General features: G+C 43.9%; 1 protein-coding gene across 2 annotated transcripts in view; it reads left to right on the plus strand.

Moving 5' to 3' along the window:
* The window catches only part of LOC137369913 (matrix metalloproteinase-16-like), a 306491-nt gene that overhangs the window by 81122 nt on the left and 197539 nt on the right, over nucleotides 1–27830 (plus strand). Inside the window, exons 2-3 of one of the 2 annotated variants that reach the window (XM_068031639.1) lie at nucleotides 4488–4636; nucleotides 19356–19472. In XM_068031639.1, coding sequence (XP_067887740.1) covers nucleotides 4488–4636; nucleotides 19356–19472 — 266 coding nt within the window. The remainder of the gene's footprint in view (nucleotides 1–4487; nucleotides 4637–19355; nucleotides 19473–27830) is intronic. The other variant, XM_068031640.1, reaches the window with a different exon arrangement.

Raw genomic sequence — 27830 nt, forward strand, 5'->3', positions numbered from 1 at the left:
GTGGATAAGGTAGTCAAGAAGGCATTCGGCATGCTTGCCTTCATTGGTCGGGGCATAGAGTATAAAAATTGGTAAATCATGTTGCAGCTGTACAGAACTTTAGTTAGGCCACACTTAGAATATTGCGTGCAATTCTGGTCGCCACACTACCAGAAGGACGTGGAGGCTTTGGAGAGGGTACAGAGGAGGCTTACCAGGATGTTGCCTGGTCTGGAGGGCATTAGCTATGAGGAGAGGTTGGAAAAACTCGGATTGTTTTCACTGGAACGACGGAGGTGGAGGGGCGACATGATAGAGGTTTACAAAGTTATGAGCGGCATGGGCAGAGTGGATAGTCAGAAGCTTTTTACCAGGGTGGAAGAGTCAGTTACTAGGAGACATTGGTTTAAGGTGCGAGGGGCAAAGTTTAGAGGGGATGTGCGAGGCAAGTTTTTTTACACAGAGGGTGGTGAGTGCCTGGAACTTGCTGCCAGGGGAGGTGGTGGAAGCAGATACGATAGCGACGTTTAAGAAACATCTTGACAAATACATGACTAGGAAGGGAATAGAGAGATATGGGCCCCGGAAGTGCAGAAAGTGTTAGTTTCGGCAGGCATCAAGATCGGCGCAGGCTTGGAAGGCCGAATGGCCTGTTTATGTGCTGTACTGTTCTTTGTTCTTTGTTCTTTATTAGTCTTAAAGGAAATCACACAGCAAGGTGAGTGTGATTGCCCGTGACAGCAAGGCAGCATTTGACTGAGAATGATCAAGGAGTCCTCGCAAAATTGAAGTCACTGGGAATCGGGTGGAGTGGGGAGAATTCTCCATTGGTTGGAGTCATACCTAGCCCAAAGGAAGATGGTGTGGTTGTTGGAGGTCAAGCATCTCAGCCCCAGGACATCCCTGCAGGAGTTCCTCAGGATGGTGTCCTGGGCCCGACCATCTTCAGCTACTTTATCAATGGCCTTCCCTCCATCATAAGGCCCGAAGGGGGATGTTTACTGATGATGGCAGTGTTCAGTACCATTCGCGATTCTTCTGATACTGAAGCAGTCCGTATCCATATGCAGCAAGACCTGGACAACATTCAGGCTTGGGCTGATAAGTGGCAAGTAACAGCCTGCACTAGTGATCCAGTGACATGAGTTCAAATCCCACCATGGCAACCGGGGAATGTAAAATTAGTTAATAAATCTGGAATGAAAAGCCAGTATCAGTAACGATGATATGTAACAACTGGATTGTTGTAAAAAGCCATTTGGTTCACTAATGTCTTTTGATTCTTGACAAACAAGGGAGTCAATGGGTATCTGGGGTCAGGAGGAAAGTGAAGTTGAGTCCACAAACAGATCAGCCATGATCTTATGGAATGGCGGAGCAGACTCGATGGGCTGAATGGCCTACTCTGGCCCTCAGTTCGTATGTTCATATATATTCACGGCACACAAGTGCCAGGCAATGACTATCTCCAACAAGAGAGAATCCAACCATCTCCCCTTGACAGTCAATGGCATTACTATCATTTAATACCCCACCATCAACATCCTGAGGGTTAACATTGACTGGAAACATAACTGAACCAATCATTTAAATACTGTGGCTACAAGAGCAGGTCAGTGGCTGGGAATTCTGCAGTGCATAACTCACCTCCTGACTCCCCAAAACCTGTCCAACATCTACAAGACACAAGTCAGGAGTGTGATGGAATACTCTCCACTTGCCTGGATGAGTGCAGCTCCAACAACACTCAAGAAGCTCAACATCATCCAGGACAAAGCAGCCCACTTGATTGGCACCCCATTCACCACCTTCAACATTCACTGTCTCCCCCATTTGCTCACATGGGTAGCAGTGTGTACCATATTCATGATGCATTGCAGCAACTCACCAAGCTTCCTTTGACAGAACCTTTCAAACCCATGGCCTCTACCACCTAGAAAGACAAGGGCAGCAGTTGCATGGGAACACCACCACCTGCAAGTTCCTCTCCAAGCCACACACTATCCTGACTTGGACCTACATTGCTATTCCTTCACTGTCTCTGGTGCAAAAACCTGGAACTCGCTTCCTCACAGCACTGTGAGTGTACCTACACCAGATAGACTGCAGCGGCACAAGAAGGCAACTCACCACCACCTTCTCAAGGGCAATTAGGGATGGGCAATAAATGCTTGTCTTGCCATTGATGCTGACAGTTAATTATTATGTATTGGTGAATAAAGAGACATGCTGTCTGAGTATTTAACTTGCAGTCATCAGGACAGATGCAAGAATGCCAAATTTCAAAGGGTGCAACAATTTAAACCGCATGAGAAAAGGGTGCTGATTGATTGGCAAGTTGATTCTGATTGGTTGAGGCATTGCCATGGAGAATGGACCAGGGAACTGTTGTCTCCCACGCTTTGTTTAATTCAAAAAAGGTGCAATGCCTGGACATGTTCATTTTGCCTACAGAGGGACAGTTCCCTGTGTATGATTATACGTAGCTTCTAGTAAACATAAGTGAGTCACATTGCAAGCCTGACTGATAATCTTAAATTGGTTGTTGGTGTAATTCTTCTCACACTTGGGATTGTTCAGTAGACATTGGGCTGCATTTTACATTTCGGTGGCGGAAACACATAATTTAAATGGCCGGGATGGACCGCCCACCCGATGACATGGATGGGGCAGGCATTCCATCCCCAGTAATGGCATTAGCAGTCTTTATGCAGGCGCTGACGCCATATTTACAGCGCTTCAAGCCCTTCCATTTAATTTAAATATTTAAAGAGAAATGGTGCAAAAAATTCTAAAAGCATTTAATTGGCCCCTCTCCAACCACTCCCCCCCCACCCCCCCAGCCAATAACCATGCAATGCATTACTTGCCCTCACCCCCACCAAAACACATCCCTTGCCCAGCTGACCTCCCCCCCCAACCACAGTTCATTAACAATAAACTTTACCCCCTCCCACCATCCCCTACACCAATTAAATTACTTTGATGCTGCTCTACCCCCGCACCACCCCCCATCACTGAAAAACTTACCTGCTTCCCCCTCCCTATCAGTCTGCCTCGGATCCCTGGAAAGGTATCCGAAGGCACGGGGGTGCCAGCCACCAGCACCAATATTGCTCCAGAATGGACGGCGGAAGCGGGTAGGTCATTTATTCCTTCATTCACATTATTTTACTTATGCAGATTTGGCTTCTGTCGCCAAGCAGTGGGGGGAGGCCACCACATTATTGGGCCAGGCCTTCCCAGCATTGAAACCTGTGTCAGGCCTGTACTGAAGGCATTTTCCGGCCCTCCCCGCCACGACCCCCAATGTCGAGGGGTCTGTAAAATTCAGCCCATTGTGTTCTGAGTTTTGAAAGTACGGGCCAGTTGAGTAGACAGTGCTATCAAGTGGCACTTACCCTTACCTACCCCACATGGACTGCAGCATTTCAAGAAGGCAGCTCACCAGGATCTTCTCAAGGGTAATTAGTGATGGGGAATAAATGCTGTCCTAGTCAGCATTCCATGAATAAATAAAACACAACTTTCTTATCAATAACCTGCTCACTGATGCTGAGTTTGGGTTCCGCCAAGGGCACTCAGCTCCAGACCTCATTACAGCCTTGCTCCAAATGTGGACAAAAGAGTTGAATTCCAGAGTTGAGCTGAGAGTTGTCCTTGTCATCAAGGCAGCATTTGACCAAATGAGGAATCAAGGAGCCCTTGACAAAATTGAAGTCAATTGAAATTGAGGGAAAACTCTCCACTGGATAGAGCCTACCTAGCACAAAGGAAGATGGTTGTGATTTTTGGAGGCCAATCATCTCAGCCTCAGGACAGGTAGTGTTCTCGGCCCAACCATCTTCAGCTGCTTCATCAATGACCGTCCCTCCATCATAAGGTCAAAAGTAGGGATGTTCAATACCATAGCATTACATAGGAATAGGAGTAGACCTTTGGTCCAACAAGCCTGCCAACCATTTTGCTACCCTGGCAGCACTTTACCTTTTAATCCCAATTCCCTGTCCTGTCTCTATATCCTTGCTTTTCAAGTAAGTATTTTCCTATTAAACAACATAATTCATTCTACATCCATGGTCTTAGGGGGAGTGAGTCTTGCTACCCATTGTGTGAAGAATGATTTTCTGGGTTTGCTTTTAGCTCTGATTGTAAGATTATGCTGGAAACAGTCAGCAGTTCAGAAGGTCCATGGAGGTGACAGACAAGACATTTAGGGTATCAACCCTTCCTCAGACTTCAGGAGTCCATAGTTGAAATGTCTTGTCTGTTATCTACATGGAAGCTGCCTGACCACCTGAGTATTTCCAATGTATTCTGTTTTGGTTTCAGATCGCCAGCATTTATGGCATTTTGTTCCAACCATTCAACAATGCCTTATGTTTGTGCTTTAAAATGCAGTGCCACCATTGCTTAGAAATGTACGGATTTTTTTTCAAATATGATTTCTCTGGATGCTTTTTCAATGGATATAATGGACTGATCAATTGGCATCTCTTTTTTTCCAGGTATGGTTACAGAAGTACGGCTATCTTCAAGCTAGTGAACCCAGAATGTCAGTATTGCGCTCTTCACAGTCCTTGCACTCAGCTGTAGCTGCTATGCAGCAATTCTATGGAATTAAAGTTACGGGGACTTTGGATGAAAACACAATAGAGTAAGGAATGTCTGTTTTCCCCTTCAGCCAGCACCAGCTCACAAGTGCTGCATACGTCTGCTAGAAGAAGTCAATCAACTCCTACTTGTAATTCACAGAGCAACATTACTGTCATTTTCAATAAAACCAGAAAATATAAGATTTCGCCATTACCTCTAAAGAGAAAATGCCACTTATTAATGTAGTGGTTATAATGTTTGGAGGTAGCAGGAAATGTAAAATAATCATTTATATTCAGCAGGTACCTTTCAAATATACAGATCAAGGGTTTGCTTCTTTTCTGTTCCATGGTTGTGCAGAACCACCATCTAGGCAGGCCTAATCTCTAATAAAAATATTTACCAGTAAGTTGCAGACGCACACAATTTAAAGACAATTTGCTACCTTGAAGAAAGACTGGGAGGGTAGTGTGAGGTGCATAACATATTAGATCTGCACAGTACTATCAGGGACTATTGTTGATGAAAATTGAACTTGATTTTTACAATAAGGATCTTCTGTGACAGTTTCCTGTTAGTATATATTCATCTAAACCTTTTTTGGAATAGCTGAAGGTCAAGCATTTCATACTGCCCAAAATGTCTTATTGAAAACTCATGGGGGACTCCTATTTCCTCTACTATTTTTAATATTCCAAACTAGCTCCATCGCCTTTATAAATGGACCAGTGAAACCTGGCAAATTTCTGGGTGCTACAGTACCAACCAGAAGATGGTGGATCAAAGTTTATGAGCAGTGTGTGCCTCAAAGTTACTTTTCTCATCGGGGTGAGTTTTTCATAACTCTTGACCAAGCCATAAAATGGCAAGAAGTTCTCCTGTGAGGCAGCAGAGAAAAACTTGTGTCTAACGTGCCTGGCCTCAGCACAAACAGTGGTTGTACACTTTCTCAGAACACCCCACCCCTCCCAGTCAGAGGTTGCATAGTGAACAGCTGCTTTCAAGAGAAGAAAACCCATGAGTGAACCATTCCCAAATTTTTCAAAGCAAGCAGTACATGAGCCTTGTTGTTATAGTCGGCTAAAACCTGGTCAGGTACTAATCTCATTCAGTACTTTTATCTCCTGGAATTGAATTTGAATTCCATCTTGCTCAAGTCATTAAAATACAAGGTTGAAGTTTGCTTGAACACTATCATAGCATTGAAATAGTTGATTCAATATTCTCAATTTAGGAGGTGTTAAAGTTGCATTACACCAGATCTGCCCTAGGGACATTAATTACTGTCGTTATCTTGAAAGTGTTTCAACACCTTTATCACGACCTGAATAAGCATAAACAGTAACTGTTAGCCTATGCAAAAGGTAATATCTTGGAAAAATTGGGCAAGTCTATTGTCATTTTAATTTAAGTCAACAATAGAGAATGGAAATTTCCTTCATTGGATTAAAAAACATTTCTCAATAATTTTGATAGCTTAATTTAGAGAAGTATCAAGCTCAGCTGAAATTACAGGCCGAAAAGACTCCAAAACTGAATGGACAGTTGTGACAGAGCTGCTTCTTGCAGGATATGAGGAGGCATCCATGACATTGTACCACAAATAGGAGCTTATATTGTGAGGGTAGAATTAGCATTTTCTTACTGCAATTAAGATCAACTGATGATGCTATTTGAAACAAGAACAAAGACATAGCTTCGGCCGGTAGCTGACTGTCCTAAAAGGAACAAAAGATCAGCTGTATTAATTTTTAATTATTACAAAATGGCAATAAAAACTTTCCCTCATGAGTGTATATAGTCGAATGCTCCTCATGCTTCCTTCCATATGGTATATGGAGCATAGGTCATGTGGGATAATGCTGTGAAAACAACATTAGGATGTATGCACTAGGCATTTTGCCAAAACCACCATTAATATAATCTCTGACTTTGAATTAGTGCTGTATTTTAATAAAGTTGATGCATCAAGTTGAACTGATTTTGATGAACTAAGTAATGACAACATACCTGCCTGAAGCTGAAAGTGGAGTCAAGGGCAATGTACTGGAGCCCAGCTGTGCTGTACAACAGAGTGGTAGGACATAGGTTCAAACTCACACTCCTTCACATCCAGTGATTAACTTGTCTCAGCCGTGAAGAACTACTGACCAAAGGCCACAGAGAAAGTTAGAAAATCAGACGCCTTAGTCACTCCTGTGTGTTACCCATTGGCCATTTTCATATCCACCCATATTTTATGACATAGAATGAAAACAGGGTAAATTTTTTTTTAAAGAAATGAGGTCTATCCTACCAAAATAGTGATCGAAACAATCTCTTCTTGTACACTCAGATATTCTTAATTTCATTTTGAACAGTTTAATTTTGCTCTAATATATTGGCAACATAAGGAAAGCATGAACAGCTTTATTCCAAGGTGGTAACCCTGGCAGTATAACTGCTTCAGGCTTTGAATTCCCTTTCAGCATTTAATAGTGTCTAATTCTGACCACCTGAATTTTAGGAATTCTTTTTTCTTGAGGGAACATATAAAGAGGCCCATAGTTCCTTGTTTAAGAAAAAGTGTGAGAATGCTGACTGTTTCTGTAATGAGCATCCCATGAACAGAAGTGTCTTCTCAGGAATTGCACTTTCAAAGCCTTTTGTGACCACAGTTCTGTTAGCACGTTACTACTTTTGGAGAAAATACGTATTCTTTAATATTTTAATTAAAGGAGGAATTTTATAATTGTGTTTTAGCTTGCCTGTTACATGTATAGTGTTGGATTCTTTTCAATAAGTCAAATTGTGTTACCTTGGGAAAAATCCTGACTTGGTTGAGCAGAAGAGCTTAGCTGCTCCCGCAAAATATCTACCAAAGGCAATGTATTAAGTATTTGTTGAGTATTTTCCAGGCAAAAACATACTCCATGGAATTTTAGAGTACAGTAGGAGGCCATTCAACCCATCATGTGGTGCCGACTCTGCTGGAACAATCCAAAACTGATCATACTGCCTCGCTCTCACTCCATAGCCCTGTATCTGCCTGAGTTTACAATGTTTATCCAGATATTTGTTCCAATTTTATGCCTGATGTCCACACACTCAGTTTATGGCTGGGACATTGGCTTCTGCACTTGTCAGCTCACAATTGGCGCCATTCAGTTGAATAAGTGGAAAATCATGAGCTGTCAGTGGGAAACCTGGGCCCCAGTATATTTATTTTTTCTATTGAAAAGTTTTTATTACAACTCACGCCACTGGAGCCTTAATTCTATAGAATGTTTTTAAAGTTTGAGGCATGGAAGTTTTGTAAAATGTGCATCAGTCATCTTAGAAATAATTGAGAACAATGGGACCGATTTAGTTGTAGCAGTGCATCTAAAAAGCGTCTGCCATTAGTTAGACTTGCCCCTGCAGTCTTCAGCTCAAATATATATTTCCCACTAAGTTGCTAAAACTGGAAGTTGATAAAATTCAGTGAGAGAAACAGGGCATCCTGCTGCCTGTGTAAACAGGGCAAGCAACAGGATATCTCCTTAATCAGCTTGAGAAATAAACAAAGCAAGGCTGGAGAATGAAATGTCAATTACAGTAGGCAAATTCAATGCTAAATCAGGTACAGAGAGAAAATTGAAGAGAGGGAAAGAAACATTGGATGAAGAGAGAGACAAAAAAGGGACAAAAAAAAATTAAAGGTAAAAATGCTAAAGTTAATTTTTTTAAATATTTCCAACAACATGTAATACCTGTAGTAATAAGACTCCACATTTGTTCGTTATTTTTTAGAGCCCGAGAGTTTGCCAATAGTTAATTGCTAATCATAGTTTTTAAAGGATTTTTTAAGCTTGTAATGACAAGACATAGCTTTCCACAGTATCTAATCTGCATATACAGCAACGCTAAACCATTCATTGCATGTCAATGGTTATGCAGGCAGATGATGTCATTTTCGTGAAGCTAACGGCAAAGAGCCGCAGATCTGACAGCAACTTTTGTATAGTAGCATTTAACTGTGCCTCTGCTCCTTGCCTGAAGTTGCTGTACCATTATGCATAAATAATAGTGAGCGCCATGAGCCTTACCTTAATTTTAACAGCAATATGATCTCACCAAGGCCTTTGACCTCGCCAGCAGACGTGGTCTCTTCAGACTACTGGAAAAGATCGAATGTCCACCAAAGCTATGAAGTATCATCATCTTATTCCATGACAATATGAAAGGCACAATTCAGCATAGTGGTGCCTCATCAGACCCCTTTCCTATCCTGAGTGGCGTGAAACAGGGTTGTGTTCTCACATCTACACTGTTTGGGATCTTCTTCTCCCTGCTGCTCTCACATGCGTTCAAGTCTTCAGAAGAAAGAATTTTCTTCCATACAAGATCGGGTGGCAGGTTGTTCAACCTTGCCCGTCTAAGAGCGAAGGCCAAAATATGGAAAGTCCTCATCAGGGAACTCCTCTTTGCTGACGATGCTGCATTAACATCTCACACTGAAGAGTGTCTGCAGAGACTCATCGATAGGATTGCGGCTGCCTGCAAAGAATTTGGCCTGACCATCAGCCTCAAGAAAACGAACATCATGGGACAGGACGTCAGAAATGCTCCATCCATCAATATTGGCGACCACGCTCTGGAAGTGGTTCAAGAGTTCACCTACCTAGGCTCAACTATCACCAGTAACCTGTCTCTCGATGCAGAAATCAACAAGCGCATGGGAAAGGCTTCCACTGCTATGTCCAGACTGGCCAAGAGAGCGTGGGAAAATGGCGCATTGACACGGAACACAAAAGTCCGAGTGTATCAAACCTGTGTCCTCAGTACCTTGCTCTACGGCAGCGAGGCCTGGACAACGTATGTCAGCCAAGAGCGACATCTCAATTCATTCCATCTTCGCCGCCTCCGGAGAATCCTTGGCATCAGGTGGCAGGACCGTATCTCCAACACAGAAGTCCTTGAGGTGGCCAACATCCCCAGCATATACACACTACTGAGTCAGCGGTGCTTGAGATGGTTTGGCCATGTGAGTCGCATAGAAGATGGCAGGATCCCCAAGGACACATTGTACAGCGAGCTCATCACTGGTATCAGACCCACCGGCCGTCCATGTCTCTGCTTTAAAGACGTCTGCAAACGCGACATGAAGTGCTGTGACATTGATCACAAGTCGTGGAAGTCAGTTGCCAGCGATCGCCAGAGCTGGCGGACAGCCATAAAGGCAGGGCTAAAGTGTGGTGAGTTGAAGAGACTTAGCAGTTGGCAGGAAAAAAGACAGAAGCGCAAGGGGAGAGCCAACTGTGTAACAGCCCCGACAACCAATTTTATCTGTAGCACCTGTGGAAGAGTCTGTCACTCTAGAATTGGCCTTTATAGCCACTCCAGGCGCTGCTTCACAAACCACTGACCACCTCCAGGCGCTTACCCATTGTCTCTCGAGACAAGGAGGCCAAAGAGAGAAGAGAGAGAGTGAACTGGCCCAATATTTGCCTGAGAATCTGTAGTTGCAGTTGTCTTAAAGCTGAAATCCCTTCTGTTCTTAAAACAGTCGCAAAAGAAATTTTCTGAAATGCATAATGTTTAACCTCTCATTCCTAAAGTTTAAAAATAATATGCATATACCTATGCCCCCATTTGTTTTATATGGCATCGATACAACCTCCTGCTAATCCTGCCAGTGTCTTGCATAGCTTGCATTGCTGTGAAGCAACTGAAACATAATTGGAATAGTAAATGGAACCCAATTTGCAGCAATCTGGGATACTGCATTTAGTGTGAGACCACCTGGAGGAGGTGTTCTCGCACATCTTTGCCTTCTGGTGCATTGTGACTGTTATCTCAAATGCACAAAACTATCTAATTAACTTGAGTGAAATAGATTGAAACAGGCAATCATGTTTATTTGATTACATTTACACAGGAAGAAGGGCATATAATTATTTGCAACTTTGCACATACGACTATTCTTGTGATTTTCATTCCCAGGGAACCAAAAATTCAAAGCAACTGCCACATCTGACATGTTAAAATCTTTGGCTAGCATTGTTCTTTATAGAGTAGTTGAAACTGTTTTATAAATGTAGATGTTCTACGCATTATCTAGTAGACTAGCTGATCCCACTTACTAATTACAGGCTTTGAAGCTTTGAACCCATTTCACATTTTTGAAACACTGACACATGCACTTCATTTTTAGCTTAGTGTTTTCCTCTCTTCCCAGAAAAAACTTAAATTAACATCAGACAAGGGATTTGAGTCATAGAGTTATACAGCACAGAAACAGGCCCTTTGACCCATCGTGTCTGTGCCGGCCATCAAGCACCTATCTATTCTAATCCCATTTTCCAGCACTTGGCCCCCCTAGCCTTGTACAGAAAGGGTCCCAGCACCGATCCCTGCGGTACACCACTGGTCACAGGCTTCCAATTGCAAAAACAATCCTCGACCATCACCCTCTGCCTCCTGACCCGAAGCCAATTTTGGATCAAATTTGCCAAATTGTCCTGGATCCCATGGGCTCTTACCTTCTTGACCAATCTCCCACCTGACCAAGTGCCCAGCTAAATACTTCTTAAATGTTGTGAGGGTTCCTGCCTCTACCACCTCTTCACGCAGTGTGTTCCAGATTCCAACTGCCCTCTGGGTGAAAAAATATTTCCTCAAATCCCCTATAAACCTCCTGCCCCTTAAATCTATGCCCCCTGGTAATTGACCCCTCCGCTAAGGGAAAATGTTTCTTTCTATCTAACCTGTCTATGCCCCTCATAATTTTGTTTACCTCAATCAGGTCTCCCCCTCAGCCTTCTCTGCTCTAAGGAAAACAACCCTCTCTTCATAGTCTCTCTTCATAGCTGAAATGCTGCAGCCCAGGCAACATCCTGGTGAATCTCCTCTGCACCCGCTCCAGTGCAATCACATCCTTCCAATAGTGTGGTGCCCAGAACTGTACACAGTACTCCAGCTGTGGCCTAACTAGCGTTTTATACAGCTCCATCATAACCTCCCTGCTCTTATATTCTATGCCTCGGCTAATAAAGGCAAGTATCCATATGCCTTCCTAACACATTGTCTACCTGTGCTGCTGCCTTCAGTGATCTATGGACAAGTACACCAAGGTCCCTCTGACGCTCTGTACTTCCTAGGCTCCTACCATCCATTGTATATTCCCTTGCCTTGTTAGTCCCCCCAAAATGCATCACCTCACACTTCTCAGGATTAAATTCCATTTGCCACAGCTCCGCCCATCTTACCAGCCCATCTATATCGTCCTGTAATCTAAGGCTTTCCTCCTCACTATTTACGACACCACCAATTTTCATGTCATATGCAAACTTTTACTGATCATACCTCCTATATTCATGTCGAAATCATTAATGTACACTACAAACAGCAAGGGTCCCAGCACTGATCCCTGCGGTACACCACTGGTCACAGGCTTCCAATCGCAACAACAATCCTCAACCATCACCTTCTGCCTCCTGCCACTAAGCCAATTTTGGATCCAATTTGCCAAATTGCCCTGGATCCCATGGGCTCTTGCCTTCTTGACCAACCTCCCATATGGGACCTTATCAAAAGCCTTACTGAAATCCATGTAGACTACAGCAGCTGCTTAACCCTCATCTGCACTTCTAGTCAACTCCGAGAAAAATTCACTCAAACTTGTTAGACATTATCTCCCCCTGAAAAGGCCATGCTGACTATCCTTGATTAATCCCTGCCTCTCCAAGTGGGGATTAATCCTGTCCCTCAGAATTTTTTCCAATAGTTTCCCTACCACTGATGTTAGACTTGCTGGCCTATAATTACCTGGTTTATCCCTAGTACCCTTCTTGAATAATGGTACCACATTTGCTGTCCTCCAGTCCTCTCCTGTGGCTGAGAGGATTTGAAGATTTGAGTCTGAGCCCCTGCAATCTCCTGCCTTGCCTCACATAGCAGCTGGGTTACATTTAATCTGGGCCTGTGGATTTATCATCTTTTAGGCTCACTAATACCACTAATACTTCCTCCTTTTCAATGCTAATTTGTTCAAGTATATCACAATCCCCCTCCCTGATCTCTACACCTGCATTGCCCTTCTCCATAGTGAACACAGATGAAAAGTAATCATTTAAAACCTCACCTACATCCTCCGGCTCCACACACAAATTGCCACTTTGGTCCCTAATGGGCCCTCGTCTTCCCCTGGTTATCCTCTTGCTCTTAATATACTTATAAAATGCCATGGGATTTTCCTTTATCTTGCCCACCAGTGTTTTTTCATGCCCCCTCCTCACTGCCTAATTACATTTTTAAGTACCCCCCCCCCCCCTCCCCCGCTACACTTTCTATACTCCTCTAGGGCCTCTGCTGTTTTCAGCCCTCTGAATCTGCCATAAGCTTCCTTTTGTTTCCTTATACAGTCCTCTATATCCCTTGGCATCCAGCGTTCCCTGGACTTGTTGGTCCTACCCTTCACCTTTAAGGGAACATGTTGGCTCTGAACTCTCACTATTTCTATTTTAAATGACTCCCACTGGTCTGATGTAGACTTTTCTACAAGTAGCTGCTCCCAGTCCACTTTGGCCAGATCCTGTTTTATCATATTGAAATCGACCTTACCCCAATTCAGTACCTTTATTTCGGGTCCATCTTTGTCCTTTTCCATAACTACCTTAAATCTTATAGAGTTATGGATTGTTTTCCCACTCTGTGTCATCAGAGTGGAAGAGGAGTTGCAGCAGCGTCATGTCGAGGCCAGGAGAATCAGACAGCATGCCAGAGGGCAGAAGCCCAATATTTGTATCGGTCCTATGAGAACCTCTTCATTGAAATGTGCATCTGATGGCTTCACCTTTACTAGGCTGCTTGGCACCTCTCATAACTAAAAGTGACAAGAGCCCTCAATTTTATGATACCGCATCCCTCCAAACTGCCGCAGGAGATCTGTGCGACCTCATGTAGGTGATGGACAATGTTTCATAGAGCCACTAATTTCCTCCAAATGGGTATTCCCGTCAGGCAGCAAAGACACAGATCCAGGGACTTTTTTTTTTATCACTGATTACCTGCAGTGGCAGCTCCTCAGCCTCACTTTCTTCTACCTGCTCTACCAGATGGCATCATAGCAAACCATTTTGGCCCAACATGATGTTGCCATGAAATATTAGTGGCTGGACTTTATCGGGGCCTCAAAGTTGGGATTTGTGGCTGGTGAGGGGGGGAGAGGGGGGCATGAGGATTGCCACAGATAAGGCTCGCCATCGATCTCGATGCTGACAGGGCCCGTCCTGATCTTGCCGGCGGTAGAGAGGTCTCATGGCGGCCCACCCGCCACTCAGCGACGGGACCCAGATTTGAATATTCAAATAAATTAACTCACCTGCATTAATGATGTTCCTGTCGCCTCCTGAAGTGCTGCCGTGATCTTCATCCTGGCGGCCGGCACTGCCGCGCTTTCAAATCCCCATCCGGGGAAATGAGGCGCAACACCTGTGGGGAGGGGGGGAGGAGGTAAGTTTCTCAGGACGGGAGTGGGGAGCGGGGTCAAACTCTTTGGATTGTTGGGGGGATGATGGGAAGGGTTTGAGGGTTAAAGTTATTCAAGATTGGGGGGGTGGGGGGAAGATCGCAATCTGAGTCAACGTTTTTTTTGGTGGGAAAGGGCTATTAATGACTTGATTATTCCTTGGGGGTGTGGGTGGGGAGAGTGCAGATGTAATGTAATGTGTAAATTAAATGTTAACACTTCGGTCCCTTTAAAATTAAAATTTCTTCAAAGGGCTTGATGCCCTTCAAAAATGGTGCCGGTGCCTATGCAGTGGCGCTGGACACCGTTGCCGGGGACTGCTCACCCACCCCCTCCATGTCATTGCGGGGGGTGGCGGTCCACCCCGGCCATGTTAATGAGCCACCGCGTATAAGATCGTGGCGGCTCTGCGGAGTAAAACCTGTGCGTACAGGCCGCTATCTTTTATGGCAGCGGCAACATTGAATCCAGCCCCAGATGTGTGGAAAAGACCACACCATATGAGTGCTCCCCTTCCTGAAAGTGACAAAGCACAAGATAAGCACCACCTATTCCAAACAAAATATTGATTTTATTTACAGAAAAATAATTCAATATACAACCAAATTATACAACTTGCTAATCTTTCTCAGCACTGTGCTTTCCTGCCATGCCTAACCATTTTTTGACAGGAACTGCGCATACTGCTGTCCTAAGATTTGGCAGTATCACTCACAAGGACTTCAGCCACCACTAGTCCTGGATCCTAGATCTACAGCCCCATTGATTTAGTGCTGGCATTTAGACAGGTGTTGGGTTACCTACCTGGCCCTGGCAGGATGACACTGATAACTACCTCCTCCAGCTATGGTGGTGTGTCTGCCCATGAGGACCATGATCTTCTACTTATAGGGTGGAGGTGGTGAGATCATTGAATTTTTTCTGCACTGCTATCCTGGAAGAGAGGGAGTTGGTCAAGAACGCCAGTACCATCTCCCTTCAGGTGCCACAAATCAGTTCTTTGTCAAATTTGGAGAGGACCATTCCAAGAGACTGTGCTTCCTCTCCACAACCTCATCTAAAGAAGCATCAAAGTCCTACTCTTCGAAGATCACTGTTTTGCTTTTTCTGCCTGCTTGCCCAGGGGGCAGAGGTGCCACCTGCATTTTTTTTTTAGTCTTTCATGGGATGTGGGCTTCACTGGCCAGGCCAGCATTTGTTGACCATCTCTAATTGCCCTTGACAACTGAGTGGCTTGCTAGGCCATTTCAGAGGGCAGTTAAGAGTCAACTACATTGAACCAGGTAAGGATGGCAGATTTCCTTCCCTAAAGGACATGAGTGAACCAGATGGGTTTTATGACAATCGTTGATGGTTTCATGGCACAATTACTGAAACTAGCTTTTAATTCCAGATCTTTATTAATTGGTTGAATTTAAATTCCATCAGCTGCCATGGTGGGATTTGAACCCGTGTCCCCAGGGCATTACCCCAGGCCTCTGGATTACTAGTCCCATGACACTTCTGCAATGCCACCATCCTCCATTGCCATTCTTCTGCCAGCATAGAATAAAGATGTGGATTATAGAAGCTGTGGAGATATTTGACCAGAGCCGGGAGAAAAAATATTCCCCGGGTTATACTGAAGACTGGATTCTGCATGGATCTTTGAAATTAAATTACACTGATATTGAAGTTTCCTGGGAGTTCTGTTGCTTACACTTGTTTGACACGTGAACTCTGCTGGTACTTACGCTAGTTCTTATGCTAATTAACTTACCCAGGAAATTTGCATGGAACCTCCTCTGCTGTTGAATGATATAACTTTCCAGAGCAATGATGGCATAACCACAACATAACTAACATTGAGGAAATTCAAAGAACAAAGAACAGTACGGCACAGGAACAGGCCATTCGGCCCTCCAAGCCTGCGCCGATCTTGATGCCTGCCGAAACTAACACCTTCTGCACTTCCGGGGCCCATAACCCTCTATTCCCTTCCTATTCATATATTTGTCAAGATGTCTCTTAAACGTCGCTCTAGTATCTGCTTCCACCACCTCCCCTGGCAGCAAGTTCCAGGCACTCACCACCCTCTGTGTAAAAAACTTGCCTCGCACATCCCCTCTAAACTTTGCCCCTCGCACCTTAAACCTATGTCCCCTAGTAACTGACTCTTCCACCCTGGGAAAAAGCTTCTGACTATCCACTCTGTCCATGCCGCTCATAACTTTGTAAACCTCTATCATGTCGCCCCTCCACCTCCGTCGTTCCAGTGAAAACAATCCGAGTTTTTCCAACCTCTCCTCATAGCTAATGCCCTCCAGACCAGGCAACATCCTGGTAAACCTCCTCTGTACCCTCTCCAAAGCCTCCACGTCCTTCTGGTAGTGTGGCGACCAGAATTGCACGCAATATTCTAAGTGTGGCCTAACTAAGGCCATCTAACGAAACATTGAGAGCGTTGAACCTCTGGACAGTATGTGGCAGTATCCTTCGTAACGTCATCATGAAAACTATAGGAAGAGATGGATCTAATGCAGTTAATTATGCCAACAACTGGGTCCATTTTAGTAAACTGATAGTGAAATAGTTATTTTATCTGACCCTACTATCAAAAGGATGATGTTTCCCCTCTGTTTCCTCATGCAAGTTGCCTTTAGTCATATGTAATAGTGGGTATCAGCAGATTATTTGGATGGGAGCAGGCATCACAAATAAAGTTTAATTCCAGGTGTATGACCCACCTGCTCTGTTTTCCTCTACACGTTCCACTTAGTTGGTCCTTTATGCCCAAGTGCAATAACAGGATGATTTATCTCAACATTTCCTTTGTAAATAAAATCAAAGTTAATATTAAAGCGTCCATAGCGAAGGCTCTTTCAATCCTTCTGCTATCCAATTAAGTTACTGTTTAGTAAATCTCTAAAGCTTTATGTCCCTGTGCAAAAGGTTGGTCTGTGATTGAGCCTCCTTGTTTAAATCTGCTGTAAGTGATGTACATGCCTGTGATCAGATCAGTATTTCACACTCTGCTGTTACTTATACATACACTGATCTGGAAAGTTCTTTCCTTTACTCCATTCCTGGAAGCAGAAACTTCTGCTGAGGCCCCACCAATGTGGCTATTCTTTATGCAAGAATCCAGACTGATTGTTGGCAGGCTCCATCACTGCAGAGCATCACAACTAAACCTGGTCCTGCAAAAGCCATTTGATAACAATCAGTTGTTATCTTCCCAGTTTAGAGAGACCGAGACTAATTCCTTCTCCGCCCACTGCTCCCTGAGTGGAATTGAGCAAACTTGCTCATTTAAATCTGACACATTCCTGATTGGCATCACACTGGGCAATGCATTTACTCACTCTGCTGACAATTTGCCATTTGATAGAACTTTGAGTGCTCAAAACAAGTGTTAGATTGAGCACTACTCATAATTTAGATTGAACTGTATTTGCATAATTATTGATGAATTTTTATATTTATGTGCAATTTGACTTAACTGCAACCAATCGAGTGTTATGTTCAGTTCTGATATTTGATTTGACATAATGATGGAACAAGTGCTTCACTTTGGCACTGTATGTGTTGTGGCAAAGATAAATGTGAAATGAATGTGAAGGTTCTTAGTTTTCCAAATTTAGATCACAATAATAAGTGGAGGCCTCCCCTCCCTCACATCAAGGTAATGAATAGATTAGTATTATTATTCTAATAGGCCAAAAATGGCTGCTTTGTCCACTATTCTGAATATAAACATGTGCCATCGAAATCAGTTTAAGTTTTTTAGCATTAGTGTTCAACCTGTCCCCTTAACAAAAAGGACAATGTCATTTGCCAGACAAAGGCAGATGTAGCACAAGGTTTTTGAAAATCAGGCTATTGGTTTGGTATAATTGTGGTGTATGGAGAGCTTGCTTTAGTTCACTTTATTATGTGGATAATGACACCTTAATGGCTTCATTTTTTTTGTTCTGTCCCTTGCTTCTTTCATGTGATATAGTGATATCACGTTGAGGTGAGAATTTGTTTTGTCTTGTTTAAGTATCTCCTCATTTTTCAAATATATTTCAATTTTGCTGTGGTGTGAACTTAATTCTTTTAAATAGCAATGACTGTCTTTAAGGCAATGATTGTGGTCCTCGAGATATAGTTGTATATTTTGGAAATTAAGTGTAATTAATAAGCATATTTCAGACCTGTTTAACCCTATGAAATCCAACAAATATGCCAGAAGTAGTGGGGAGAAGGCTAGATTAAGACTTCATGCCAGAAAGTGTGAGCTTTTTCATAAAACAATTAAACATGCCAAACTGTTTAGTAATTGTAAATTGGAAACTGCACATTAGTGAGTGGTTAATGCACTTCGTCCAGGATCAGGAAGGATGAATCCTTAATTGATCATGCTGTTAAATGCAGACATTCTAAATTACATTAGGAGAGTTTTTTCTGCCAGGTAATCACAATTATTATTCAAAAGATGATTATTGAAAATGGAGCTTTTGGCTTATTTTATTCTACATTTCACTTATTAACATGACATTCAGTCCATTAAATAAACCCACTTGCATGCTTACCTAACCTAGTACATCCAAAAATGTGGTATGGGTATCACAGCATCAAAAGAAAGTTTCTTTAATTGTTAGGTTTAATTTAGCAAAATGCAAACAAACACTAAAACTGCATCGATCAACCATAGTATTTAACAGTCATTGACTGATGGAGACTGGAGAATGAACATATGAGTAATGAATGGATCATGAAGTTCTAACCTGCTGATTAAATGGCCAAATATAACCCATTGATAAACACAATTGAATTACTTTCAGGGTCATTACACCTGTGTCAATCTGACTCTGGGGACTTCCTGCAATAAAATAAAAGCCTAATTTAAAAACGGACTAAAAATCTAATCAGATCTATTAAAAAAACAATGAAAATACATTGGGAGACGTAGGGGTTGATTTTAAGTATCCCTGCTGGGCACCAAATGGGCAGTATAAAGGTCGGGCGCCCATTTTACACCCCATCCAAAGTTGTTTTTCATTGACTTCAAAAGAAAGAAAAATTGGTTAAGATGTAAATTATGCAGTGAACCCACTGCTGCCACTTTCCGGCTTGTGAGAACAGTTAAAATCAACCCCATAGAGTCTGTTCAAAGAGCCGAGGAATTACTCCATGGGCTCTACAATGGAGATTTCCATTTAAAAGAGCATAAATTGCATTGCAAAGAAATGAAGTAATAAACCTCACTGTTACAAAGCAGAACAAATGCAGCAGGTTTAAGGATGTATTATTTTATTTTTCACAGCTGGATGAAGAAGCCTCGCTGTGGTGTGCCTGACCAGTTTGGCAGCAACGTTAGATTTAGTGTTAGAAGAAAACGTTACGCATTAACTGGGCAGAAGTGGCATCATAAACATATCACCTACAGGTACCTATACTCACAAATCATCAAATAAGCAGCTTCGCAAAATATTCATTGGGAAGTGTACTGTAAAGATGAAAAGGAAAAAATGTCTCAGTGCTGTTAATCTGAAATGTATGCAGAACATGCTGGAAATGCACAACCTGTTAGCATCTGAAAGAGAAGGAACTAAGACAAGGGTTCCACTTGAAACACTATTTTCACTTTTAGGCAGTGACCTGCCTTTTCCTTTATAGTTTCAGTGATCTGTAAAATATTACTTGCTTGGAATCTAGCAGCAACTTGTTTGTCACTAACAAGTAATATTGATTTTCTGTGGGGTATGTGTAAACCTGCATGTATGCCAGCAAACTATTATATATTATTTCAGGAGCAAAATAACACGGTCAGTTGTCGGGTGAAAATAAATATGTTATTGCTGCCCTGTTTTGCTGTCGGCACTTGCGTTCAGTTGTTTGAGACTGAAATTGTTTGAATGTCATTTTGACAAGAAGACATAATGATGACTAGTCTCCCAAGACTGGAAGATGTGGTAAAATGTAAACATTTTCACCAGAAGGGTATTTTTCTCACTTTGGATTCTTGGGAGCAAGTCTAACCTGCTGTTAATGCATATCAGAAATTTGGATGTGTAGTTTTGCATAAATTAATTTGAAAGGGAAGAGATACTCAACAAACAGAGATACTCAACATTCAATAGCTCTGGTTTAGAATAATATTGTGCATCGATTGTCAGTCCAACTTGGCTAGTGAGCTGCCAACTTTTTTGGCAGGTTAGATACAATCCACATGTATTCCTAAGTTTCAGGATAAAATAGTCTGTCTGTTTCAGTCACGTAATACAAAAAAGAAAATAAAAGTTTATAAAACATCAGATGTACATTTTATGGATTCTGAATAAACTATAGCCATCGCAGGTACAACTTTTTAATATATACTCAACGTTGTTCAAGATTTTTCCAGCATCGAGGATGATGAAAACTCCCAAGCATTTGCCTTCTGGGATCCTCTAGTTCAGTAACTGTTAAATACAAAGTCAAATTAGTAAGAAATCATGGCTGAATTTTATGGGCTCCTGGAGACAAGTTCGGAGGCTGTAGGCCCATAGAAATGTGGTGGGAGGCTGGGGGAGCAGAGGTCCTGTTGCACATCGCACTGGAATTTAGTCAGGGGTGAGATAGGACGGGATGATGGCCTTTCCGCCCAGAGGCCAATTAAAACACTTAAGTGGCCCATTGCCAGCCTCTTAAGGGCCTCTTCCTGCTGCTGCTCGGAAATGGGATTTTACCAGCAGCAGTGGGGTGCCTCCACCGTGCAGTGAGGTCACCTAGTAAAACAAAGCAACCTCCCTGTGGTTGGGGGGAGGGGGGTGCCTCCTTCAATGGCAATCTGTGGCCCATGGAGATCCTGCACTGGGAAAAACTCCATCTATGTTAATCCCCCTCCCCTGCACTAAATGCTCACCCTCCCCCACGCCTCACTGGGGCTTGCCAGTCTGGCCCTGGCAACCCCACCTCACTCACCTTGGTTCTGGACTCCAGAGCTGAGCCTCGGTCCAAGGCTTCTTGCAATATCAGTAGTGGCCACTGCTTCCAGTGACAACTGCTGATACTAATGAGCTGCCAGCCCTCTGATTGGTTGGCAGCTCTTGGAGGTGGGATCCCCATTTTTAAAGGGACGGAGATCCCGGTGCTGGGCAATTAAGTACCTGAGCGCTGTTAGATCACACTGGGAGGGGCTTTGAAAGGCCGAGGTGGGGTTTCGCTCAATTATTTGGCCCAGCGCCCAGAGCCCCGCCAGCGCAACAAAATCCAGCTCCACAAGTGGATTAAGATTGTGTTGGGTGTTTAATTGATTCTTAAGATATGGGCATCACTGGCAAGGTCAGCATTTATTGCCCATCCCTAATTGCCCTTGAGAAGGTGGTGGTGTGCTGCCTTCTTGAACCTCTGCAATCCATGTGGTGTAGATACACCAATAGCGCTGTTAGGGAGGGAGTTTCATGATTTTGACTCAGCACCAGTGAAGGAACAGGAATATAGTAAGAGATGGAGTGGGGCCTATTAGGGACAAAGAGGGTAATATATGCTTAGAGGCACAGGCCAAGGCTAGAATACTTAATGAGTACTTTGTATCAGCATTTACTCAGGGGAAGAGGAATCTGACAAAATATCAATCGAAGCAGAGAGAGTAGAGGCAATGGATAGGGTAAAAACTGAGAGTGAGGAGGTACTGTCAAGGTTGGCTATGCTTAGGGAAGATAAGCCACCTGGTCCAGTAAGCTTGCATCCCAGGGGGCAAAAGGAAGTTGGAGTGGTGATAGTGGAAGGACTTGCCATAAACTTACAATCTTCCCTAGATATGCGGGAGATACCAGAGGATTGGAGAGTGGCAAATGCGACACCCTTATTCAAGAAAGTGTGTAACGACAGTCCTAGCAACTATAGGCCAGTTAGTTTAACATCATAATCAGGGACTTGGAGAGGTTCGAGTTAATCAAGGATAGCCAGCACACATTTGTAAAAGGCAGATCATGCTTGACTAATCTAATTGAATTTTTTGACGAACTAACTGAGAAGCTTAATGAAGAGAATGCTGTGGATGTTGTCTATTTGGATTTTAAGAAAGAATTTGGGGCGGTAATTGACCAGATTGGATTGTCCTGCTTTTTGTGGACAGGACATACCTGGGCAATTTTTCACAGTGCCGTGTAGATGCAATTGTTGCAGATGCACTGGACCAGCTTGATTCAGGATGCGGCTAGTTCTGGAGCACAAGTTTTCAGTACTGCTGTCAGGGCTCATAGCCTTTTCTGTATCCAGTGCCTTCAGCCATTTCTTGCTATTACGTGGAGTGAATCGAATTGTCTGAATTTATGATGATGGCATTTATGATGATGGCGATCCCAGGAGGAGGCTGAGTTGGATTATCCACTCGGCACTTCAGGTTGAAGATGGTTGCAAATGCTTCAGCCTTGACTTTTGTATTGACGTGCTGGGCTTCCCCACCATTGAGGATGGTAATGTTTTTGGAGCCCCTTCATCCAGTTAGTTGTTTAATTGTCCACCACCATTCACAACTGGATGTGGCTGTGCAATAGTAACAAACATGATAGCATGTTCTGATGTAATTCCTTTATTTTATTTTAACAAATATTAATATATGAATGGGTTAAAATAGAAGAAAAAACTTCATATGAATACTCTAATAGATTTACTGCAAATATCACATAATGTAATTCCAAAGCAATGGATTCATCAGGGTGAATCTTATTAACTGATGCAGCTTAAGAGTTGAAAGTTCAATAGTGCTGGCTGCTTTCTCTGATGCTGGCAGATATTTATTTTAAAGTTAACTTCATTTGAATGAATATCTGATAATAAGAAATTAATCCTTAGAATGTCTCAAACTGCTTCACAGCCATAAAATTATGTTTTGAAGTGAAGTTACTGTTAAGTAGACAAACATGGCAGCCAGTTTGCACACAAGAAGATACCATGAGCAGAAATAAACTGGTGAATCTGGGGATCTACAGACAGCTTGATGCAGCCGCACACGAAGATGATCATCAGGTTGAGGGCGACGTTGGGTACATTTTTCCCGCCCTTATCCAGAGGTTAGAACATCGTGTCCCTCCAGACCCAGTCCATTTTGGATCTTCAGATAAAGTGGAAAATGGCTCGGGTGACCGCCACGGCGCAGGAGTGTGGTATGGGCCAGACCTGCGCCGCGTACAGCAACAGCGTGAGCGCCTCGCACCTGATGACTAGGTTCTTACCCACAATGGAGAGAGATTACCACCCATTGATTGAGACTACGCTACTGATGTTTGTGTAGAGCAGTTTGATCCAATTGCAGATTCCCTCCCCAAACCCCATTTTGGAAAGCACGTCCATCATGTAGGTGTGCGATGTCCTGTCAAAAGCTTTCTCCTGGTCCAGGCTAATGAGCCAGGTGTCCACCCTCCTGTCCTGTACATCGGCGATCGTAACCCTGAGTAGCGCGAGACTATCAGAGATCTTCCTGCCAGGTACAGTGCAGTCTGGTCAGGGTGAATCACCAACTCCAGAGCAGACTTGACTCGACTGGCTATGACTTTGGACAGAATCTTGTAGTCGACATTAAGCAGTGAGATGGGCCGCCAATTTCTGATTTCTGCCCTCGCCCCGTTCCGCTTGTACCGACCCATCCTGACCAGATGCATCTACGCTGCGCTCCGTCTGCAGGTTTGCTGAAGACGTCGTGCAGCTTGGCATCTTTTACTTTTTCCATTAGGAATCTGGACATGGCGTCCAGTTTGCTGTCATCACTTCCGGATCGTCCAGCTGCGTCGATGATGCAGTTGAAGTCACCGCCTAGAATGACTGGCCTGGACGTCGCCAGCAGCAGTGGGAGCTGCTGGAAGACGGTCAGCCACTCGCTGCATTGAACCGGGGCGTACACGTTGATCAACCGGAGCAGAGCATTGTTGTCCATTACATCTGCTACGAGGAGGCGACCACCCACCACCTCCTTAACTTCGGAGATGTTGAAGTTACCTCCCCGCAGCAGAATACCCAGGCCGGAGGAATGGGAATCATTACTCCCTGACCAGATCGATGGCCCGTGGGACCACCATCGCGACCACTGCCTGTAGGTGCTGAGGTGTCCTGTAGAAACAGTAGGTCAGCTTTGACCTTGGCAAGGTAGTCCAAGGTTGAAACACATTGCGTAGTGGATTTAATGCAACGCACGTTAATTGAAGTAATCTTTATACCCATTTTTAAGTTAGTTGTTGCTTCCCACACCATTTGTCCTTGCTAGTCCCAGTCCTTCGGTATGTTCCTGCATACCCATAGTGTACGCAAGCTGTTTCATGTTCGTTGGGCTCAGAAACCCCTCCTGGTTTCTCATGCAGGGTTTGTTCCGCTGGGGTGACATAGGTGGTTGGGGGGGAGGGTGGTCTTGTAGGCAGCAAGCCTCTGCTGTTGGTATCTTTCCCCTCTGTTCCTCCACGAAAACATCACAGCTCCCGGCTTCCTGGAGCTGGAGTGCACCCGACGCTTCTTTGTTCTCGGTGTCCCGGAATTGGGATGCGCTGGGCATGTCGCTAGGTTCGGTGCTTTGGGTTTGGGGTGCGCTGGGCCCATCAAAGCTTCCAGTGCCCCAGAGCTGGGGGGCTTTATCTTCCAGCTCCTTTGAGTTCTGCTGCTTCTTTTGCAGGTGCCGTTGTTCCGGCACTTCCTCGTCCAGTGAGGAGGAGCTGCCGTAGTCTGATTCAGACGGTAGCCTCCTCTTGCCACTGGTTTGGGTGGTGACCTGTACCTTTTTGGGATATTTTTTCTTTGCGGTTTTCCTTTGTACCACTTGCCACTGACCAGTTTGTCCATCTGCTGCCTCCTCCTCCATTGATTCTATCTGTAGAGGAGGGATTTCTGGGCACAGGGTAGGTGTTGGGACGCCGGTTTCAGCTGCCTCCCCTTTCTTCCCCTTCTCAGGTAGACTTTCCTCGCTGCGGAGAGGGTTGCTTGTCTCCTTCCCAGCACCAGACGCATTCGTCGTTCCTTCTCCAAGCCTTTCCTTGGACCTTGCCACCTGAGCATAACTGAGGCAGCATTTGGGGCAGGTTTTGTCGAGGTGGCCTGCTTCACTGCACAGGTTGCAGCACTTACTCTGTTTACAGTCCTTGGTCTGATGGCCTTCCTTCTTGCAGTTCTTGCAGACAACCATGCTGCAGTTAGCTGCCACGTGACCAGATTTGCCACAGATGTGACAAACTCGGGGCTGCCCTGCATAGACCAAGAAGCCTCAACTTCCCCCGATAGCAAAGCTGGAGGGAGGGTGGATGATGGCTCCATTGGCATCGACTTTCAAGGTCACCCTGACCTGCCACTTGCTGGTCCAAATCCCAAAAGGGTCCTTGACATCAGTGCTGCTGCCGACCACCTCGATGTACTTGGCGAGAAAGGTGAGTACATCCACGACAGGAACATGGGCGTTGTATAGGTGAATTGTCACCACCCGGTCACGTTGTGATGGCAGCATGAAGAATGGACTGTGAGAATGGACAGTGGTGCCTGGTTTCCCTTCTCCTTGAACACCTTCAGGAACTTGATGCATCCCGCCACATTTTTGAATGTCACCTCGAAATATCCACTGCTGGGGAAGTCCTGCAGGCAGAAGATGTCCGTAGCTTGGAATCCACAGCCATCGATGAGGATTTTCTTGATGATGAAGGTACGGTCAACTGGTGCATCTCCTTCCTTGTCCTTCACCACCACACAAACGGTGTTACGCACTCCCTGGCCTGAAGCTGTAGAATTGGTTACAGCCATTTCATTCAAAGCATACCTGGGACAGGATCAAAGGCCACTGATCATGGTCTCTCTCCTGCCAGGTAAGTATTTTTTCCATTTTCCCGTAGTATACTCCATCTGCCAGATTTTTGCTTACTCAATCTATCTATATCAGTCTGCAACCTCCTTATGCCCTGTTCACAATATACTTTCCTACCTATCTTTGTGTCATCTGAAAATTTAACTACCATGCCCTCGCTCCCCTCATCCAAGCCATTGATATAAATTGTAAAAAATTCAGGCCCCAGCACAGACCTCTGCGGGACTCCACTCGTCACATCCTGCCAATCAGAAAAGGACCTATTTATGCATGCTGTCTATTTTCTGCCAGCCAACCAATCTTCTATCCATGCTAATATGTTACCCACTATACCATGAGCTCCTACTTTGCACAAGAACCTTTTATGTGGCACCTTGTCAAATGCCTTCTGGAAATGCAAGTACAGTACGTCAACGGGCTCCCCTTTATCCACTGCACATGTTACTCCTTCAAAGAACTCCAATAAATTGGTTAAATATGATCTCCCTTTCACAAAACCATGTTAACTATTCCTGATTACCTTGAGTTTTTCTGAGTGCCCAGCTGTATCCTCCTTAATTCTAACACCATCCCATGACAGATGTCAAGCTAACTGGCCTATAGTTACCTGTTTTCTGCCTCCCCACCTTCTTGAATAGAGGGGTTATATTTGCTATTTTCCAGTCTGATGGAACCTTTCTAGAACCTAGCGAATTTTGAAACATTAACACCAATGCATCTACTACTTCATTAACCACCTCTTTTAAGACTCTAGGATGAAGCCCATCAGGACCCGGGGACTTGTCAGCCCGCAGCTCCATCAGTTTGCTCAGTACCACTTCCCTGGTGATTGTAATTTCGCCAAGTTCCTCTCTTCCTTCCACCTCCTGATTTACACCTGTTGCCAGAATGTTTTTTGTATCCTCTATAGTGAAGGCAGAAGCAAAATATTTGTTCATTTCAACTGCCATTTCCCTAATATCTACCATTAACTCCCAATTCTCACTCTTTAGAGGACCAACACTCACTTTACTTACTCTTTTCCTTTTTAAATATCTGCAGAAACTCTTGCTATCCATTTTTACATTTCTAGCTAGCTTCCTCTCATACTCTAATTTCTTTCTCCTGATTAACCTTTTAGTCATTTCTGCCATTCTTTATATTCTGACCAATCATCTGGCCTGCCACTCACCTTTGAGCAATAATATGCTTTTTCCTTAAGTTTCATGCTTTCTTTAACTTCACTCAACATGCGCACATGTAGTATTCATGAATGGAAACTGGCACTGACTTTGCCATGCCCTTGCTCAGGAACACTGAGATTAATATCAGTGGACCCGCATTTGTCTCAGCTAGCTGAGGTCAGTTAACCCAGATGGAACCTTGATGGTCTGTCTGACTCAGTCCACAGTGAACCGTGCATTTTTTACCGAAGCAATTGTACCAGACCTCACTTGTTACCACTTTTACGACTGAATTTCTCAGTTGTCTTGAGTATAGCAGGTTCCATTACTTCTGCTATTTTGATAATCTGTCAAATGATAATAAGTTAAAAGTGTCAAAAGTCCAAAAATATACAACCTGTAGAAAAATTTGCACTATAATTAAAGATCCCTGTCTTTATCACCAGAGAAAGAGGAAGATGCAGAACAAGCAAGGTGCAGGAATCTCATACACTAGGCATACATGATGCTAAGGATACATTTTTTTTTCAATTCATGAAAAAAAACCTCATGACAGCTAGGATTATTTTTACAGCAGGTTGAATTGAAGTAATAAAAACAGAAAATGCTGGAAATAGTGAGCTGGTCTGGCAGCACCTGTGGGGAGAGAATCAAAGTTAACATTTTAGGTTGATGACCTTTCGGGGTTCTGATGATAGGTTATTGACATATTTCAGATTTTCAGCATTTTGCTTTTGAGTTGAAGTAAGGGGGGAGGAGCTGAAGGTGGAGCATACACACCAGCATTGGGCCGAATGGCCTGTTTCTGTCCTGTAAAACT

Source organism: Heterodontus francisci, chromosome 5, assembly GCF_036365525.1.
Source record: "Heterodontus francisci isolate sHetFra1 chromosome 5, sHetFra1.hap1, whole genome shotgun sequence".
Taxonomy (NCBI): domain Eukaryota; kingdom Metazoa; phylum Chordata; class Chondrichthyes; order Heterodontiformes; family Heterodontidae; genus Heterodontus; species Heterodontus francisci.